At 44.1% G+C, this 18,661-nt stretch overlaps 2 protein-coding genes across 2 annotated transcripts; one reads left to right on the top strand and one right to left on the bottom strand.

The window, feature by feature from the left end:
• The first annotated feature begins 372 nt into the window (after window positions 1–372).
• Window positions 373–16,779, top strand: si:ch211-156j16.1 (uncharacterized protein LOC564557 homolog). Its single transcript, XM_037480747.2, has 4 exons — window positions 373–839; window positions 5,883–6,299; window positions 6,620–6,728; window positions 15,459–16,779. The coding sequence occupies exons 1-4, from the start codon at window positions 776–778 to the stop codon at window positions 15,463–15,465; spliced, it is 597 nt and encodes a 198-aa protein (XP_037336644.2). The 5' UTR covers window positions 373–775; the 3' UTR covers window positions 15,466–16,779.
• Window positions 10,427–14,890, bottom strand: LOC119198272 (uncharacterized). The gene is made up of 9 exons (XM_062563995.1): window positions 14,456–14,890; window positions 13,533–13,745; window positions 13,144–13,279; window positions 12,452–12,921; window positions 12,019–12,329; window positions 11,695–11,870; window positions 11,300–11,472; window positions 10,909–11,123; window positions 10,427–10,821 (listed from the first exon to the last, which is right to left on the bottom strand). Exons 1-9 carry the CDS (start codon window positions 14,767–14,769, stop codon window positions 10,562–10,564), a joined length of 2,268 nt encoding a protein of 755 aa, XP_062419979.1. The 5' UTR covers window positions 14,770–14,890; the 3' UTR covers window positions 10,427–10,561.
• Window positions 16,780–18,661: the final 1,882 nt, after the last annotated feature.

The raw sequence follows: 18,661 nt of genomic DNA, 5'->3' as shown, positions 1-18,661 counted from the left end.
TCGGGGTGCTTGTTTCATTGACTGTTTTTACTGTCTTTTTAACCCTTTTTAACCCAGAAAGCATTTCCAGGACCTGTTGCTTTAGCTCTGTGTTCGCGTGAGGCAGACAACGATGGTTTGAGAAAGAAGCCGACGGTGTATTTCTTAGTATTTCCTAGTGTGTGCAGGAACATTGCAGGCTTCGCTTACTGGAGGCTGCGCCCTAGACGAGAGCACGTCCTACACCACCACCACCTTACTGCCCCAATCCGGACTCCCTCCTCCCAAACCAACCTGCCCCTCGCCCCTCAACCCGCCCATCCCGCCAACAGTACCAGCCCCCCCTCCTCCTCCTGCACTCCCAGCTCTCTCTCTCTCTCTCTCTCTCACACACCCACACACACACATACTCTCTGCTCTCTCCTGCTGTGTGCCAGTCCCTCTCTGCCTCTCCACTCTAAGCTCCGTTCTCTTGTCCTTTCCACATCCCTCCACCGCTTCTCTTTTCTTCCTCTTGTCAGTGATAGCAAGTCGGCTCTGACCCGTCTGCCTCTACAAGTTAAACGGACCTCAGGCTGCTACTCCCCCTCCCTCAGAACTACCCCACCCCCCACCCCTCCCCGAAGAATTTACTTTCACCTAGTTTTTTTAGTTTTTGTCCTGCTGTCCTGCACCTTCCCCTCCGGAGAGGCCGGTTGGTGCGTGTCTGGCGCGTGCGAGGGCTCTGTTGGCGTGCTCGCTGCCCCGAGGGAACCCCTAACGCTTGTGACTGCAGGGGGAAAACTTGTTCGCCACAATGAACATCCAGCTGCTGCTCGCGTTGGCCCTGGTCGGCCCTTTCTGTGCCTTCACACATGCAAGTAAGTGAAGTCTCCGCTATCGCTGTCCTGCTGTTGTAGCACACGGCGTCTGTCCCCTCACTGCCTCCACGTGCCCACCGCACACCACTCTTTGTCTGTGTTAATCCCGGCCGACTGAACAGCAACACTCTTGAAGCTGGTTTCAGGGGGGGGGGGGCAGAATTAACTCTGTGTTCACTGACTAATCAATGAGGTTCCCTAAGTTCAACTGATTTGAAATACTTTGCATTTGTTCCATATTTCCAATGATACATCACCATTGAGACTGCTTCTACAACCGCCGCCTGTAGCCTTTTGTTATGTTCCACTTTATCTGATGAATATTCTGAGGGAAAAGCCACATTTTGGTCCAGGGTAGAAAAGGTATGTGTTGATTATAACACTCGAACTCCATCTGTCTCCATCTTTTCACACTGTTCTTGAGCTCCGGAGCAAAAGTTTGATTTGCCGACACCAGAGGGAAGTGTGACGTAATAGCGGGAGCTCTGCTGCCTCGTGTCTGTAGCGTTTTGGCACTGGCAAAGAGAAGAAAGGAGTATCCTTTGAATGGCTCCCCAAAACAGTGCTCGTACACGGCGAGGGAGGGATGGGGGCTGTAGACGGCGCGTTTATCTGAAAGCTTATCCTCTGTCGCCTCTCACACTTACTCCTCGGTCTCTCACTTCTCCCACCCTGCATCAGTGTTTTTTTTCTCTTTCCCTCTCTTTCTCCCAGTTTGTATTTTGCCCCTTTCTTCCCCTCTTTGTGCTTCCCTCCTTTGCCTTGTTGAGCGTTCTTGCCCACGGGAAGCAGCAGGCACCGGGGGGGGGGGCTGAGGCCTAAGCGAGCTGTAGAGCAGGGCTGGTTCGCGTGCATGTATTAATAGAGAGAGGCTCTATATTTAAGAGGGTCATATGGATGAGAGAGGAGAAGAGAGGACACCCGGAGCGCGCTGAGCTGCGAGAGGCGCCCCACCCAGACCATGCGGCACGCCACCCCTTGGCATTTACCCATCTTTGGTGGGGTAATAAGCTTTACCACTTAACCCCCCCCCCGACACCCCACACCTCTCCCACTTCTCAGCCTGCCTTCGGCTCTTCCCCTGTTGAGCTTGGTGAGCCTGGTCCTCTTGGGGGGGGGAACAAGGGTTTGTGTCGGCCCATGCGGAGCAGAGAGGGGTCTATTTTTAAACGACAACCTTTACTTGTAGGAGACGTCATGTCTGCCCCATTTTCAGGAAAAAAAGAAAAAAAAAAGTCCCTCAATTTTCAGGAGGATTCTGAGCTCTTGCCAATGGGAAGGGAAACAAAGGAAAATGGCTCATTTCGCCGCTGTGCTTCACAAATGGCGGGGTTTCTCAACTCCCTCGAGCCTGCTCACTTACCCAGCGAACCCCACGCATCCTGTAAAACCCTCCACCTCCCCCCTCACAGTGCCCCCCCCCCCCCCACCCCCCCCACCCCCCCCACCCATCACCACCTCCGGGCTCCTTAATGAGTTTCGTCTGCCCTTTCGGGCCCATGACCGTGTCCCTGTCACATCTGGCTGCTGAAGTGAGAGGTCAATGCCCTTTGTCCGTGCCCATTTAAAGAGATGACTCAAATGTTGAGCTCACACTCCAAATATAAGGCAAATGCTGTTAAAGAGGGACCATGAGGAAAGAAGCACTTCTCGCGTCAACCGAGTCTCATTTATAGAGACAAGCTCTGTCGTACATCCAAAACTTTCCGCGAGGAGAGAGAAACGCGGGTTTATGGAAAGGAGTCTGAGGCGGTGTTCGCCCGGGACCAGGACTGTAGCAGTATGGCCCACATCTCCCCGGGTTGCTCTCCTCTGTGAGTCCTGACACAAATGTCTCACATCTCTAGCAACTACGTGTGCGGCAGGGTGAGACGTGGTCCAAGGGAATGTAAAAAAATAATAAAAGGACTGCTGACTAAGGAACACTTGCACAACCCGGGTGGGTGTTTTACGACGTGGGAGTTGGACTTTAAGGTTAACAAGATTTAATTTGGGTCTTACTTGTTGCTCTTACTTGTCATCTCTCTCACTATCAGAGGAAGCTGTAATGGCCCCACGCGTAACCTTCAAAACAGAAAGCCTCTTGATTAAATTGTAGGTCTGTTTGGTCTCGTTTGAAAGTACAGAAGTATTTGTGATTCCACAGCATGATCTTTCCATTTTGTCCTTTAGAAGTGGATGCATGTAATGTCTCACCCCTGCCCGTATTCATTACATTTCGGGAATTTAATCAAGATTAAAGGCCCACTTTATCCATCTGGACCCGTCTCTGCCCCCGGCGATAGAGTGCAGATGGGACCTGCTGCACGCGGTCCTATCTAAGTTGGACCAGGAGGGCTGTTGCTGTACGGGTGTGGACTTCATTGTGTTCCGTCAATGACAAGACTGAGAATATTCCTCTCCGGTCCGTCCCTTGTTTAAAATCCCCAGTGTGCCCACAGCTGAGGACCACCGGTTGAGCAGTAGAGGCCACGCTGTGTGGCGTCTCGTCAAAGGTGTGTTGAGAGATGGCCAGGGCGCCTCTCTCTCTCTCTCTCTCTCTCTCTCTCTCATGTCGCTCCTACGTCGCAGAGGAGGACGTTCGCCTCCCACACAGCACTGTGAATTAGTGGCTCTCCCAAACACGCACACATGGGGGGCCCAGTGACAGCTGATCGTAATGGATGGAAGCTGCTACTCCCTCGTATATATAGCGTCGTGTCCCCTCCCCCTCCCTCAGTTTTTTTACTCTCACTGCAGGTTTTATGTATGCCTCCACTGCTTCTCGCTGTGACCCTGGACTACTTTGACCCTTCCTACATTTCAACTATTTTTGCCGGGCTGCCTTTTACACTCCTCCTTACCTTGTCTTTACTTTTCCATAATGAGTGAGAAATGTGAAGTGGGCAGGTTTACGCACACACACACACACACACACACACACACACACACACACACACACACACACACACACACACACACACACACACACACATAAGCACGTTCAGTATAAGCTGACGGGCCCTTTTAATATTGTTGATTGTTGATGATTTTAAGCTCTTACGCTTTACCTGGAAATGGATGTGAGAGAGCATGCGTGGCCAGAATGATGTAATTGTGGGTAAAATAACCCAAGTGCACCACCAAACATTTGGAAAAATAAGGACAAGGCCACAGTTACGTAATCGTTCTGTCTACGATTGAAAGACTGAAAAAAGAAACCTTAACTGCTTTTTTCTAATGGATGCAGGGGTCTGGGTGTCCCGGTACATGCTGAGCTTTTAACGAGTTTACATGCTGCTCACATATCTAGTGACATCTTTCACTGGTTGCCCACCTCCCTCCCTCCCTCCACTCCAAGCTTAACGGGGTCCTGTTCAGATTCTGATCCTGTGCTCAGACCCTCCTGTGGTTTAAACACGAGCAGCGATAGAAAAACCAGAGATGTTAAGTCTCATTTTTTCATATTATTTCATATTATTTCTCTCCCTTTTTGGTCTCTCCGGGGATTGAGCCTTCTCAAAGGTTTCAGCAGCCACGCACGTTAGGGAGTGGCACGACCATGAACACGAGAAGTGAAAAGCAACAGACGAGGCGAGGGGACGTAGACCGCCACAGACTAACTGTATGACTCACCAAGCAGCTGCATTAACCCAGGACAGTCCGCACTGTGAGGAGGAAGTAGTACTCAGAGCTAATTGTGGGAACCGTACACATCGTGAAACAATTGGGGTGGAGGCGATTAACCCAGCGTAGGGCCATGCTCCGTGAAGCACAGACGCTCCAAACAAACAGTCTGTCTTATAAAAAAGAAAAATACTCTGCACCAGTGGGAACAAATATTTTGTTATATTTATCCCGCCTGTTGCTAATGAGCATGCTAGGCAACACTGGACAAGGAGTGACTGCACCTATAGGGTTATTTTTACCCATGTAAAGTAATCTCTATTATTTCAAACAATTGGACAAAAAGGAGATGGAGAAGGCATGATGTCAGAGGCTGAGATTAGATGACTCACAGGTCTCTACAGTAAGTGTTTTCAGGGAGAAGTAGTTTTGAAGGGAAAAAATAAGCCATTTCAGGCCAACGTCTTGTCGGTGGAAAGTTAACTGTAGACCGTAATTTTGGTGCCACACTGAAATCTACCTCCTTAGTTTTGAGGCAGTGCTCTCCAGGCAAAGCTTTCAGTTGTGGCCACGAGGATGTTGAACGTGGGAGTTATTGAAGGGCAATGATTAGGTTGAGTCCTGGATGCTGCGTAGTCCAGACCTTGATGAAAGACACAAGGATAAATACATGTATTTTGGCCAATGCTAAATCCAAAATGGGTTCCTCCATTCCACTGCAAGCACTGAGCCCATAGAGCTCTGTCAAAAAACAGATTTTCCATAGTTATCATTGAAAACCGTTACTTGAGCTTGATGCTATGCAATAACATTCCTTGTATGTTTGTTTTTTCTCAATAAAAAGAGAGAATCAAAAGCTATAAATATGTAAATATATAGCTGACATATGCTCAAGATATTAAGTCCACCATCTCATCAAACTTGGGTCTTCTTGAAACTGCAAATGTACCACATTGCGGTGTCTCTCTCACGATCAGGCGTTGATGAGCCCCACCCTTGGCATGTTGAGAGGTGGGGTTAACAAGCCTTCCCGCGCTCTCCTCACGGACAGCTCACCCCACAGGAAATGAGGCAGAGGATGTGGCATGCCGGCACGCAAACCCTGAAGGAGTGGGGGGGGGGGGTTATGAAGTCACAGGGTGTGCATGTCAGTCCATCACAATGCTGGTGAATAATGTGAGAAAAAAATAATCTTTTTTACATTCCCTGCACACCGGGGGCCTTTTCTGTGTCACTTGCCAGTCTAAACATTCACCCTTCCAACGCATCATCTGTTGGAATCACACTTTTAAGTTAATCCACCATGACAAAATATGGTGTAAACAAATCAGTGGTCAAGGGTCAAATATATACAAATGCTCCACAAAAATAGGCGCGACCCAGTCCCAGTGAGCGATTGCGCCTGAACCGTAACCCATGTGTGACCTCTGTCCTCAGGCCCCACAGAGCGCCCCAAAGACCTTGATGCTGAGAGCCACCGTGTACCTAATGTTACAGACGCTCCTGCAGTGGACTTGACTGCAATCACTGGTCCGCCTGCAACCGAACCAAAGGCGGTCCAACAGGAAGTTCCGGCAACAGAAGGGGCGGCGGCAACAGAAGCAGCCACGGCAACGGAAGCAGCCACGGCAACGGAAGCAACCACGGCAGCAGCTGCAGCCACGGAAGTTGCCACCGAGGCAGCGCTTCCCACCAGCTCATCCAATACTGTTGAGATAGAAGTCGCAGCCACTGCTACTGCATCTCCCTTAGTCACTGATCCTCCTGCGGTGAACACATCGGACCCCAGTCACACAGCAGAGGACGAAGCGAGGACAGAAGACGCGGTGGTGGTTGTTGAAGAAGAGTCAGATGGTGAGGAATGTGTGCGATGGAAGCACAGGTCGTGTTTAGTAGTGCAGTTTGGAGTCAGCTGTCATTATTGACAGGGATCATACAACAGACTGAGCTGAGAAGAAGGATATTGTGTTTGGTAGTGCTATGAAGGGTTTACAAGTAGCAGGCCTTGTATCTCTTCATATATTACCATTACTACTAAATATTACTTAATTATCATTATTAATCGACCCGTAAAAGGAAATATCCCACCCAACTTTCACTTGTCTACGATAAACCTTAAAACTAGTAATATCAAAATTCAACTGAAGTGTGAATGGTGCCTTTCCGTCCCACAGAGGGCATGAGCTCTGGCCAGGTAGTCGGCATCGTGATTGGCGTTCTGTTGGCAGTGGTCATCGCCATCGCCGTGGGGATCGCTGTGGTGAGGAGAATGGGAAAATACTCGTAAGTACCTCATCTATAAAGGCGGTTCGAGCTTGAATCCAGCTTTTAGACATTGCAGTGTCAATAACACAGATAGTGATGTTTGGGTGCTGGACAGGAAGTGGCTCTGTGGGATTAGGGGACCCGTCATGCCCTACATTGTTGGTCTTTACCGTTCATGATGCTAGTGGTGAATGTTTGGTGTGTCACAGGTCTGCCAAGAACAAAAAAACTACGAAAAAGTGGTTTCTGTAAATTTGATTCCTTCAGCTAATATCCGTTAACCCCTCCAAGCCCATCATGGTCCTAATTTCTAGACTTAAAAGATATCCCCGCCCCCCCCGCCCCAAAAATAAACCCAGACAAAGATTGATGCTTGTAGCTACTTCTCCTGGCCCACAGTCCCATGGCCTTATGAGTAGAATTGGACATTCATGGGGACAAGTTGCTCTATCTGACCTTAAAATGAGCTTGTTTATTGACTCTGTGTCTGTGTATGTGACCAGCAGTCACATCAACACATCCTCACAAACAGGGGGCTTGTGTTTGTGGGGCAGCAACACATAGTTGTTCTGTTCTATTTTACATGTTTTTGTCATTGATGGTCTATTTTAAAATAAAGGTTTATTTCACAATATAATTTCTTAAGATCTACACTCATGTAAGTTACAAGACTAATTTTGTCAACTCATACCACCTGTTAAAAGTCTTCATTTTTAACGGTTCTGATACTCTTATGATGTTTCTTTTATGCATACCGATCTATTACTTTAATCTTTTAATTAAATCTAAAACCAGCTTTTTTTCACCATACATATTTTTGTCGTTAATTTAAATTTACCTGATGAAATTACACTAAAGTCAAGAAGTTTACGGATTAATTAGTGGTAATAAAAGTTTAGCCTCAGACACATTTTTCTAATTCTTTGGTATTGTTTTCTCAAGGTCACAATTTAATTATCTTGTCATCTCAGGGAACCAACTTTGTTATCTCAAATGATTAACTTTTTTTTCTGAAAAAGTACATTTATGAGTAATTCCTCCTGACTAAAAAATTCTGAACATCAACCAACAATTTTTACTCTGTATAAAAGACCTTCCAAAGTAAAAGTCCAACATTTATTCTGTGAAAGAGCTGCATTTATTCTTTCAGTTTTTCAGTCAGCTTAATCAGGGCCGTTTGTATGAGGGGCCGTGAGGGACATTATTCAGAATACCCTCTCACACACACAACTGGAATGCTCTCACACACACTACTGGAATCCTATACGCTCACACACACTACTGAAAAGCTCTCACACACACTACTGGAATGCTCTCACACACACTACTGGAATCCTATACGCTCACACACACTACTGAAAAAGCTCTCATACACACTACTGGAACACTCTCACACACACTACTGGAATGCTCTCACACACACTACTGGAACACTCTCACACACACTACTGGAATGCTCTCACACACACTACTGGAACACTCTCACACACATATATGGAAAGCTCTCACACACACATATGAAATGCTCTCACACATACTAGTGAAATGTGCTTATGTTGTGGAATATAACGGTTCAGTGGTGAATATGAGCATAACAATTAAAAAAGAAGGCCTTCCTTTCAACTGAAGGAAACAGGAAGTCCACACCAGGAAGTGCATGTGCTCTTACTGGATTTGAGCTAGTACTTCAACCACAATGCGTGTTTACCTGATCCTCTTTTTTTTCCACGTCCAAACTTCATTTTCTGAGGTGAGAGGAAATGAAGAGGATATTGTACATTTTTTTACTAGTGCTCTGCAATGCATTGAATCATTGCAAAGTGAGGAGTCCAACAATTCCAGTGAGGAGAGACTTTATAGAGAGCTTGATGATCATACACGAACTCTATCTGCATTTTTTGCTGTGTCCAGATATGGTCCTGATGATGGTGATGTGAGTAATCTACTAGGATCATTGTTTAGATGCTTCCGCAACTTGCTTCATGAACATGAGGCCAGACAGAGATCCAATGATGTGATCAACAATTTGATACCCCCAACAATTTTGACTGGCCATCCAGGTCGGCCCCAATACAGCATAGCCGCCGAACAGATTACTCACTGTGTATCCATTGGTATGACATGGCAGAGAATTGCATCGTGCTTTGGAATCAGTCGAAGAACCCTATACAGACACAGACAAACTCTGGGAGTTGGGCCATTAAGATTTGCAATATTGTCAAATCAAGACCTGGACAGCGTTGTGACTGATATACTACAGAACACTCCAAATGCAGGTGAAGCATACGTTCTTGGAAGCCTGAGATCACGTGGCTTAAGGGTTCAGCGTTGGCGCGTCAGACAGAGCCTCGATCAAGTGGATCCCATCGGGCGGTCATTTAGACGCCGTCATGCCATACGCCGAAGGGTCTATAGTGTTCAGGCCCCCAACCAATTATGGTAAGTTGATTTGTAATAATACAAAACAGTTGTTTTGTATTATCAAAAAAAAATCAACACTTTGATATACTTTGCAAGCTTTACATATATCCTTTTTAATATAATGTACTTTATATCTCCCAACAGGCATTTTGACGGCAACCACAAGTTGATTCGATGGCGGATGGTCTTTCATGGCTGTGTCGATGGCTTCAGCCGGACCATTATATACTTACGGTGCTTATCTAATAACAGAGCCTCAAGTGTCTTGTCATTATTTTTGGGAGGAGTAGAGAACTTTGGTCTGCCCTTACGGGTCAGATGTGATCATGGTATGGAAAATATACGTGTTGCCCGTTTTATGTTAGAAAGAAGAGGACTGAACAGTCGTAGTGTTATTACAGGGGTTTCAGTACACAACCAAAGGATTGAGAGACTATGGGCAGAACTGAATAGAGTTGTATCTAGACACTTTATTAATATTTTTTACTTCATGGAGGAACATGGTATACTGGATTCATTGAATGAACTACATCTATTTTGTCTGCATTATGTTTATTTACCAAGAATTGAAAGGGCAGTAACAGAATTTATCAACCAGTGGAACAACCACGGCCTGTCCACACAAGGGGGGGCGACTCCTCTTCAGCTGTGGCATACAGGGGTCATAAACAATGTAGGAATCCACCCCATTATAAATGGTATTTTTGATGACGAGAACTACTATGGCATCGATGAAGAAGGGCCATTACCTGAACTTCAAACCAATAACAACGTTAGAATTCCAGACATTGATGTAACCATTAATGAGACTACGATGAACAGTATTCTACAAGTAGATCCACTTGAAAACGATGGGAATCATGGAATAGATGTGTTTTCTTCGCTTCTGAATTTTCTTCTATAATATTGTTATGTACGTTTTTTTTTTAATTGTTTTGTTTACTTGATTTGTGCAGTTTTCTGAGTGAATTACAAGACAGTTATGTTAAAGTTTCAATATTGTTTTATTAAAACCAAATGAACAAAAACGAGACAAGCGGAGACGGAGACAGGGAGAGGGAAAAACATATAAGAGACGGACAGATAAGAGACAAATGGGGGACAAACAGACAGACATGCGAAGAGACATACAAGAGACACATAACATGGGACAGCGCATGATACTATGTTCACGCCTAATGGCCTAAATTCTAATTGTATTACCTTCAACAGTTGGTATGAAACAGTATGAATACGAGACACAAAGGTGAACATTTGTCTCAAACGTTACCTGAGTCAGTTGAATTGCAGTGGAAATATAAAATACACCATGACTCAAATTTCTTTAAAACTTGAAAACTTAACTGCCAAAGGCAATATCATTTAAAGGGAAGTGGGCATTCTGAAATGCAACGGTTGACTTTCTTTTGTTTTTTTTATAGAGCATATGTTTATGCCCTGCCAAAGCCATATGTGTTTCCCAATGCAAAGTCAAACTTCTCCTTGAACAGTTGGTATGACACATGTAGTGGCAACTTTATGCAGTTCACACATGTGTTGGCCATAGGGAACATTGGTGTAGAGGAGAAGTCGTCATCTTCTTTATGAATGAACTGGACGGAGGGAGTTGGAGAAAACCCAATAGGTGGTAAAACAGATGCTCCAGTTGCAAAGGACAATATTTTCTGTAATTTGGATGGCCCTTCTTCCTCTATAAAAAACAGAAAAACATTGTCAGTGGTAGTTGGTAAAAAAATAAATACACATATGTTTACTTGTACACTAAACTGACAATTACCCTCTGCATCCTGGAGATAGTCTCTCCAGAAGGGAACAACTATCTCCTCAGCAGCTCTCTTGTTGCTCCCTTCTGGAGACAGCCAAATGCTGAAGATATCATCCACCTGGTCAGCAGTCAGTGGGCTTGGCTCATAGCAGAACAGGGGGCGAAAGCTTTCTGGATGCCTTTGGATTTTCTCCAGAACCCCAAGTGTTTTCAGTCCTTCACAGAATCTGTACAAATGAAATGGAATGGAATTTTGAAGAATTTAATTAGGGTTCCTAATTCACTTGTGCATTATCAATTTACTTAGTTTTATATGAAGATAATACATTTTGTTGGTCTATGGGTAAAATTCTGATTGCTATTCTGAATAATCTGACTGCAAACAACCAACACCTCTGAATACCTTTGAAATGGACCATGAACCCTGTGGATGACCTGGAACATGACAATGTCATCTACCAGCAAGTCCCTGTCTCTTATTGATTGCATCGGCCTCAGACATCCTGCATTGGCCAAGTAGTCAAGCAGCGGGGCCTTTGACATCTCAAGTTCCTCAAGGGTAGTACTTTCAGATACCTAGCATCATAATGAGTATAAATAAAGATTAATAAGTAAAATACACTTTTCTGACTACAGTGATCTGTTGAATAGTGGAGGAATTAAAACTATAGGAAGTGAGCATTCAGCAATGAGCTGACTGGGATACATTGATACTACCTCTCAAAATGGAAAACGGCAAGAGAATATTGTAATGTAACCTAATTCTAATGCAGGATAACATTTAAACTACCAACTGACCTTTTTGACTTTTTCCAAAAGTTCCATGTCAGCTATGTCTTCTAGCACTGGTTTTGCTGAACCATTAACCAGAAGAGAATATACTGTTGGTGAGAGGAAGTTTGGTGGCGGACCGCCATGTACCAAGCTTACAGCAATGGCTCTGCCAGCTGTGTAGTACCGGTCCTCTCTTAGAGCTTCAAAACAACGATATAAAAGGAAATGTAATATTGATTAATACATAACTACCACATAAAATCATGGATTTCATTGTGCCATTAAATACATTGTAAATCAATTCAAAAGCTAAAGTTATATATCTCCATAAATTAATATGATCATTACCAGCACTGTCAAGAGCAAAGTTCTTGCTGTTTTCATTTCCTTCAAACATGGGTGACCTGGCCATGGTCTCCATCAGCAGCCTCAAGAATTCTCTCCTTGGCCCTCCTAAATCAATCCCTTCCTCGTTTCTCCCCATGTCATCTGAGAATTTTACAGTGATCATCAAGTTGGGGTCATAGGACACCCTTTGGAATCCTCTCACAGCTCCGTCCCAGACAGCAGAGCGATTTATATTAAATTTGCATTGTTGTTTTGTGCTTATTTTGCTTGAGAGTTCCAGCAGTATCTCTTGAACCGGGGCGTTTTCTGCACTATGAAGACAACATAAAAAAACATTATTAGATATGACATAATAATCTAAAGATGAAATAGTTCATATCAACTATCTGATCACATCATCCTCAATGACACATTATCTGTTTGTGCTACTCACGTTTGACTCTCCATACTGGCAATTATAGCTTGGTTTAATTCCTCATCATCTGAATAGTCATCAGGAAGAGCCGCCATAAGTGTTAAATATGAAGAGTAGTCTTCATTATGACTGCTTGTGCCAGGGTTGCCATAATTTCTTGCAAGGCAACCTCCATCGTGGCCACTAGTGCCACTTCCTTGCATTGCTGTAGGCCTTTCAACAACACTGCTGTTGGCGTGTTTGATGCCATAGCCATGTTCATCACCACTGCTAGTGCCAGGGTTGCCATCTCCATCATGACTGCTAGTAGGGTCATCCTTACTTCTCATTCCTCCATCACTTGTAGCAACGTTGGTGGTGCTAGGTCTGCCAGTGTAGATTTGTGGACCATCAACTTCCAAACAGTCATCATCCTTGACTGTTACACAACTGCTTAATGTTGATCTGGTAGTGATGTGGGAACATTCATTTTCTTCGTCGGAGTCAGTCTTAAAAAGAAAAGAAGACCAAAAAAATATATATCAAAAGTAAATATTACAACGAGATTTATTACTATTATTTACAATTTAGATTGCTCTAAAACCTTTTCTTTAATTAAATATATATTGTATACTGCTAAAAGTAATAAACCGTATATATTTATTTTTCAAGACACATTTCACTAAATATAATTGTATTAAAAACAAAGAAAAAAAGGAAAGAAAACTTACTAAAAGGATCCTTGATGGTCTCACATACAGGCCTTTGGTTTTAAAAACCTTATGGATTAGCATCCCATTCAGCTCCTGGCCCTCCTGGAGTTTCGGGGACACCAGCTTATTGCCACAAGCCATTAGAAACTGGAGGCTACAAAGAAGATGGGGATATTACAACAACAACAAACGCTTTTAGGCTATGTAGTTTGTTGTACAATGGTGAGAGTGTGTCTCTCTTTGGTTCCTTGTTCTTATTAGATATGCGACAGTCATGTAAATTGTATAACAAATGCTATTGTACTAGGTTTGTAATAATGATGATTGCACTCGTTGACCTGTGTTTGTTTTCTATGAATAAAGATTATTATATAATTAATTACAAAGCAGGAAAAAAAAGTCTTTACCTGACATCCTCTGGAATGTGCTCACCAAAACTATCTCTGATGCGTTCCATAACAGTCTGTTGGTCCCAGGCCTTCTGGAATTCAAAGGCACTGAGGATGTGCCCATGTTTGTGTAAACGTAATTTTGTACCTTGTCTGCACACTATTCCCCATGATGGATTGGGAAGTAATATTACGTCCTTGTTGAAATGGTCATGCTGCTGTGACCGAGCTCTGAAATAAGAATAACTATTAAGATTAAATGAAAACAGCCAGTGCGCATTAAGTCATGCTACCATAGATAAATACAATTCACATATCACAGTCGTAGAACAACGTACAAACTTGTATAGACAATAGATATTTTAATGACGTCCAGTTTGACAAGAGCCAAATACTAACCAACCAACCCTCCATTTGCCTTACATTATATATTTCCTCTTGTTTTACCGCAAATATTTGAAAGAGCACTCAATTATAAACTCCTGCTTTTTTCGTTGTTGCTTTTTCATATTTTGGCAGACAATGAAAGAAAATATAACGTCAGGCAGCAGTAGTCGGTTCACAGTCCAGTTTGTCCCGAAGACGATTTCGTTCAGCTATCAGCAGGTCGACTAGATTTCCTTCACGTACATCCCCGTAGCGCCACAGTGCATTTCCTTCAACCCCATCGCGGATATTGCAGGTGTAGTCGAAAGACAAACCGCTGCATCCTATTGCTTGGTATTTGCTCGGCGAAATTGCTAGCCGATTTTCATCATTCATTTCATACACCAATACACCACATTCCTGGTTTTAGTTTAACCCAATTCCCACACTTACTCCTTTTGAGTTAGATATCGTTCGTTGCATTCATTCAGTAAGCTAGGCTCGTGTCCTAGGGGTGATCTAGCCAGCTAGCAAACTGCACACGAAATATTTCAAACTCCGATACGTATATTTACCTTTTTCTCCTCGTGCCTTTAGATGTCCACGTGCCGAAGTGCTGTTGCGCTTGATAGCGGGGCGCACAGTCCCTCCCGACTGGACCCGCAGCGGACAGCGTTACGCCGCTACGCTGCCGGGACGGAAAGAGAGCTGCTAGGTGGCTGTCGACTGCATCTGCACCTGGAGCCGCGGAAACGACCGGCTGCTGCCGAACACTTGAGACATTAGAAAGTGTTCTAATTGTCTCCGCTGAGGCCAATATATTGTTAAGTAACGCCGCTGCTTCGACTAAGTTACTTGAAGGCTGTTGAGCAGTTGGTTGAGCTGACATTATTGCACAGACCTTCCATCTGAATCAACTTCCGTTTTAACTGAAATACCTTCCGTTTTAACTGAATCAACTTCCGTTTTAACTGAAACACCTTCCGTTTTAACTGAAATTTGTTATGTGTGTGTGAGAGCATTCCAGTAGTGTGTGTGAGAGTGTTCCAGTAGTGTGTGTGAGAGCATTCCAGTAGTGTGTGTGAGAGTGTTCCAGTAGTGTGTATGAGAGCTTTCCAGTAGTGTGTGTGAGAGTGTTCCAGTAGTGTGTATGAGAGCTTTTTCAGTAGTGTGTGTGAGCGTATAGGATTCCAGTAGTGTGTGTGAGAGCATTCCAGTAGTGTGTGTGAGAGCTTTTCAGTAGTGTGTGTGAGCGTATAGGATTCCAGTAGTGTGTGTGAGAGCATTCCAGTTGTGTGTGTGAGAGGGTATTCTGAATAATGTCCCTCACGGCCCCTCATACGTTTGAAACCATTTACAGTCAGCTGATTTGACCCAAACAATTTAAATAATAAAAGAAGCCAAACTTTTGTTTTGTCGGGATATCAAATTAACTTATGTTCTTATCTTGAGATAACGAGGCATGTTTTTTATTAGATCATAAGATAATCAACCATTGGTCTTGAGATAACTGTCCTACTGTAAGTACTGTACGTTCCATTAAAGTTCATATGACTCTCATCTCTCTTCATCCCACAGCCCTTGAGGAAGAAGTCAGCCAAGCGGCCGGAGCGCTCAAAGTTCTGGAAATCCTGAACTACTGAACTGTGACGTCATTCACGACCATTAAAACAAGCACCATACCGTAACTAAAGTAATCTAACCAGCACTCTGGACTGTTGCCAAATAGTATCTGTATAGTAGAGTATCTGACCTGTAGGCATAAAACCTATCCCTCAAAGAATGACTGATTTAGATTTTCATGGAAGTTTGAGAGGACATAAAAATGGATATTACTGAAAAAACAAAAGGAAGTTGATAACAAATGGAAGGTGGCAGCAGTAGAAATTGCTACAAATTCCACAGAATGTATATATACCACACAAGGGGACTACATAGTACACAGCTAATTACTTTCTCATATGTTGCAGTTGCATAGGCGAGCGTTTGTTATTATGGAATACACAGTACATGCAGGCAGGCTGTTGTTGTGGCTACCAGAACTTTTAAAGCAACCCTGAGCACTAGTTAAAATATTCTCTCATGTAGCCAGAATCCCAGATATGTTGGCCAACTGTATGCAGCACCGTGTGCACAAGCTTTTTTGACATAATGCCCTGAGGAGCGAACGGCAAAGAAAAGGCACCCTGGTTTGCAAGAGCAACGTGACATTCTGCCCACTTTAACACTGACCTAATACATATCTGTGAAATTCAGCAGAAGGGTTTGTGCCACTGTCTCTGGTATTCTCTAGGTAGTTTGGAGGACTTTAACTTTTCAAGTGCATTATTAATGTGAATTGACTGTACTTTTTTAACTGCCACCCATTCCAGACAGAACGGCTTGTATGACCTGTTCCATATTAAGGCTTGCACACAGCCCTATTAGACATAGTGATAGCATTGTCTTGAAAATGTCTTCATAGTACTTTTGTTAATAGTTAGATTACCAGAACAGCAAACCGGTCGTTAAATTGAGCTAACCCCCTGATTGCGTGCACAGGATGACATTTAATAGTTGCACTTAGTTTTAGTACACAGTATTAGGCAGTAAGGCCCTATTTTGTTATTTTTGCAATTGTAAGTGTGCCGAATGGGTGAACAAATAATGATGTCTCAGCTTCGCTCTGCTTGCCTTGCAAACTCGTTTAACATGTGCACTGAATGAGTGATGTAATGTTTAATGAATAGGTTTTAGACACTGCAAAAGTTTGCAACGACATGTCTTTGTTTCCTCTCCTCAGCTTTGCTACATACCATCAGTTCTAGGTTTAATTTGTGCGATCCCTTTTATTTAATTGCAGTGTTTTTGTTCCTACTGTTTCAATAATAAACTGAAAACACTCCAAAAAAAGTATTTTTTACGCATGATGTTTCTTAATAGCTTTTTCAAAAATCTGGTTATTGTCGACGCCATTTCCAAATAATTAGAGCATGTAACGGTTTCAACGTCTAAAAGTCAACTCATATTTGAGCAGGGCTTTAGTTGGTCTTCAGTCTGGCCAAAATACCGCTATTCACACACGTCATTAAAAGCTGTCCACTCTGATTGGTCCATTCAAGTAAAAGAAAAAAAAACCTTGGGAGACAAACAACACCAAATATGGAAGAACATATGGCCTCGGACCGTTGATTCGGTTGAGCCCAGTGACAGTTAGGTGTGTTTTTTATGCGATGTAGTGGACTTTTTTCATACAGTGCTGTTAGGCCGAGGCAAGGCCCCAACAGCAGGCTGTGAGTCGCACAGAGATGCTCTGTGTCAGGCTGCCTCTCCTCCGTGTGGTTTTAGGCAGCGGCCCAACGCCCACCGCCCAAGCCTCTGCCCCACCGGCAAGCCTCATAACTCTCTTTAGCTCACTTTCTCGCCTCACACTGCTGGGAACAATGGAGTCTTGTGAGAGGCGATGGGTCGCTACAGTGAAGCTGCCGGCCAGCAGCTCCCTCTCTCCCCTTCAGTAAGGGGGGAATTCTGAGCATCGCTGCAGGGTGGGGTCACTTCCTGGGTGGGCCCGGGCATTGGTCATGTGAATTAACACACACACACTTCTACATACTCTAATAGAGCGCTAAGTCACTAGCCATGTGCCCTTTGTGCCTACAAGCGCATGTTAAAATCATAACGTTGCAACAGAAACGTCCCGGCAGAGGCAGCTAATTAAGACACACACTAAAAATGTGTGATACCACCAGTTCACCGTGTGCGTGTTTGGGTTTCACATGGACACAAGAGCCTTTATTTGTGCATGTCAAATAAAAAAAAAATCATAATTATAAGTCAGTACATAAAGTTCCCCTCCTCTTTCCTGTGGTCACTGTGAGAGTGTCTTTCCGCTATATTAAACCACCCCGGTGTATTTAAGAAGGGTGTACTTTTCCCTGCAGAGTTGCAAGCTGTTGGTACTTATTTATCAGATTATTATCCAAACAGCTAAAAAAAAAAGCACAGATTGTGTAACAATAGAGGAATGAGGTATTCAGAATTCAAGGCTTGAGGTTAATTCTCATCACTGACTGGATTCTTAAAAATGTGTAACTTGTTTGGAGTATGCCGTGTGCTTTGGTTGGCAAATGTCAATCATCTCACTGGAATAGCATGTAATACCAGATAGCAGAATTCCTGTGTCGACATACTGGAGCATGAGCAGGTCTCAGCTGCTCGGGACCTCTTTGCTTCCATCATGTTAGTGTTAAATCAATCAACTGCCAGTATTTGGGGTTGGATCTCTAAAGAAATGCCTTTGTGTATTTAAGTGGATGTTTTGTTTAAGTTTCCAGGAAGTCATGGAAGGAAACAAAGCATGAGTGTTGTATACATGACGACACACTAGTGTAAACACGGAGCCGTTACCTCCGCGTGTGTGTCATTAGTTCACTTTAGTCTACACTCGGCCGTGTTCATCTCATTGCGCAGACATGAATGCCTACTGGGATCAGAGGAACAGAGTGTGGGTCCGTGTGTGCGCACGGAGCGCCACGTGTCCAGCCTGTAGAGTGCAGCAAGCTCTCGGCGTCATGAGATAAGTGTCAGCCCGTGGGCCCGGAGCGCCGCTGACAGGTGGGTGGTTGGAGAGGCCGGGTGGGGGTGGGGGGCGTGAGGAAGGGGAATAAAGTTGAGGGTACAGGAGCAGTGTATGGTCAGACATGGTATGCATAATGCAAGGAATAGCTGAATTTGCTTGTGTGTGTGTGTGACAGTGTGGCAGCAGAAGGGGAAAGGGGTCAGTGAAAGGGGAGATAGGGTGT

The sequence above is a fragment of the Pungitius pungitius genome, chromosome 1 (genome assembly GCF_949316345.1).
Source record: "Pungitius pungitius chromosome 1, fPunPun2.1, whole genome shotgun sequence".
NCBI classification, from domain to species: Eukaryota; Metazoa; Chordata; class Actinopteri; order Perciformes; family Gasterosteidae; genus Pungitius; species Pungitius pungitius.
Note: the sequence above shows the minus strand (reverse complement) of the source record. Positions and strands in the feature narration are given on the sequence as shown.

Bases quoted from the DNA above. Each gene is read 5' to 3' on its own strand.
- si:ch211-156j16.1 (XM_037480747.2), top strand. From the start codon at position 776: ATGAACATCCAGCTGCTGCTCGCGTTGGCCCTGGTCGGCCCTTTCTGT. The intron at 840-5,882 runs GTAAGTGAAGTC...CTCTGTCCTCAG, and splicing joins CTGTGCCTTCACACATGCAA to GCCCCACAGAGCGCCCCAAA. The intron at 6,300-6,619 runs GTGAGGAATGTG...TCCGTCCCACAG, and splicing joins TGTTGAAGAAGAGTCAGATG to AGGGCATGAGCTCTGGCCAG.
- LOC119198272 (XM_062563995.1), bottom strand. From the start codon at position 14,769: ATGTCAGCTCAACCAACTGCTCAACAGCCTTCAAGTAACTTAGTCGAA. The intron at 13,280-13,532 runs GTAAAGACTTTT...TCTTCTTTGTAG, and splicing joins CACATTCCAGAGGATGTCAG to CCTCCAGTTTCTAATGGCTT. The intron at 11,124-11,299 runs GTATTCAGAGGT...TCATTTGTACAG, and splicing joins GTTCATGGTCCATTTCAAAG to ATTCTGTGAAGGACTGAAAA.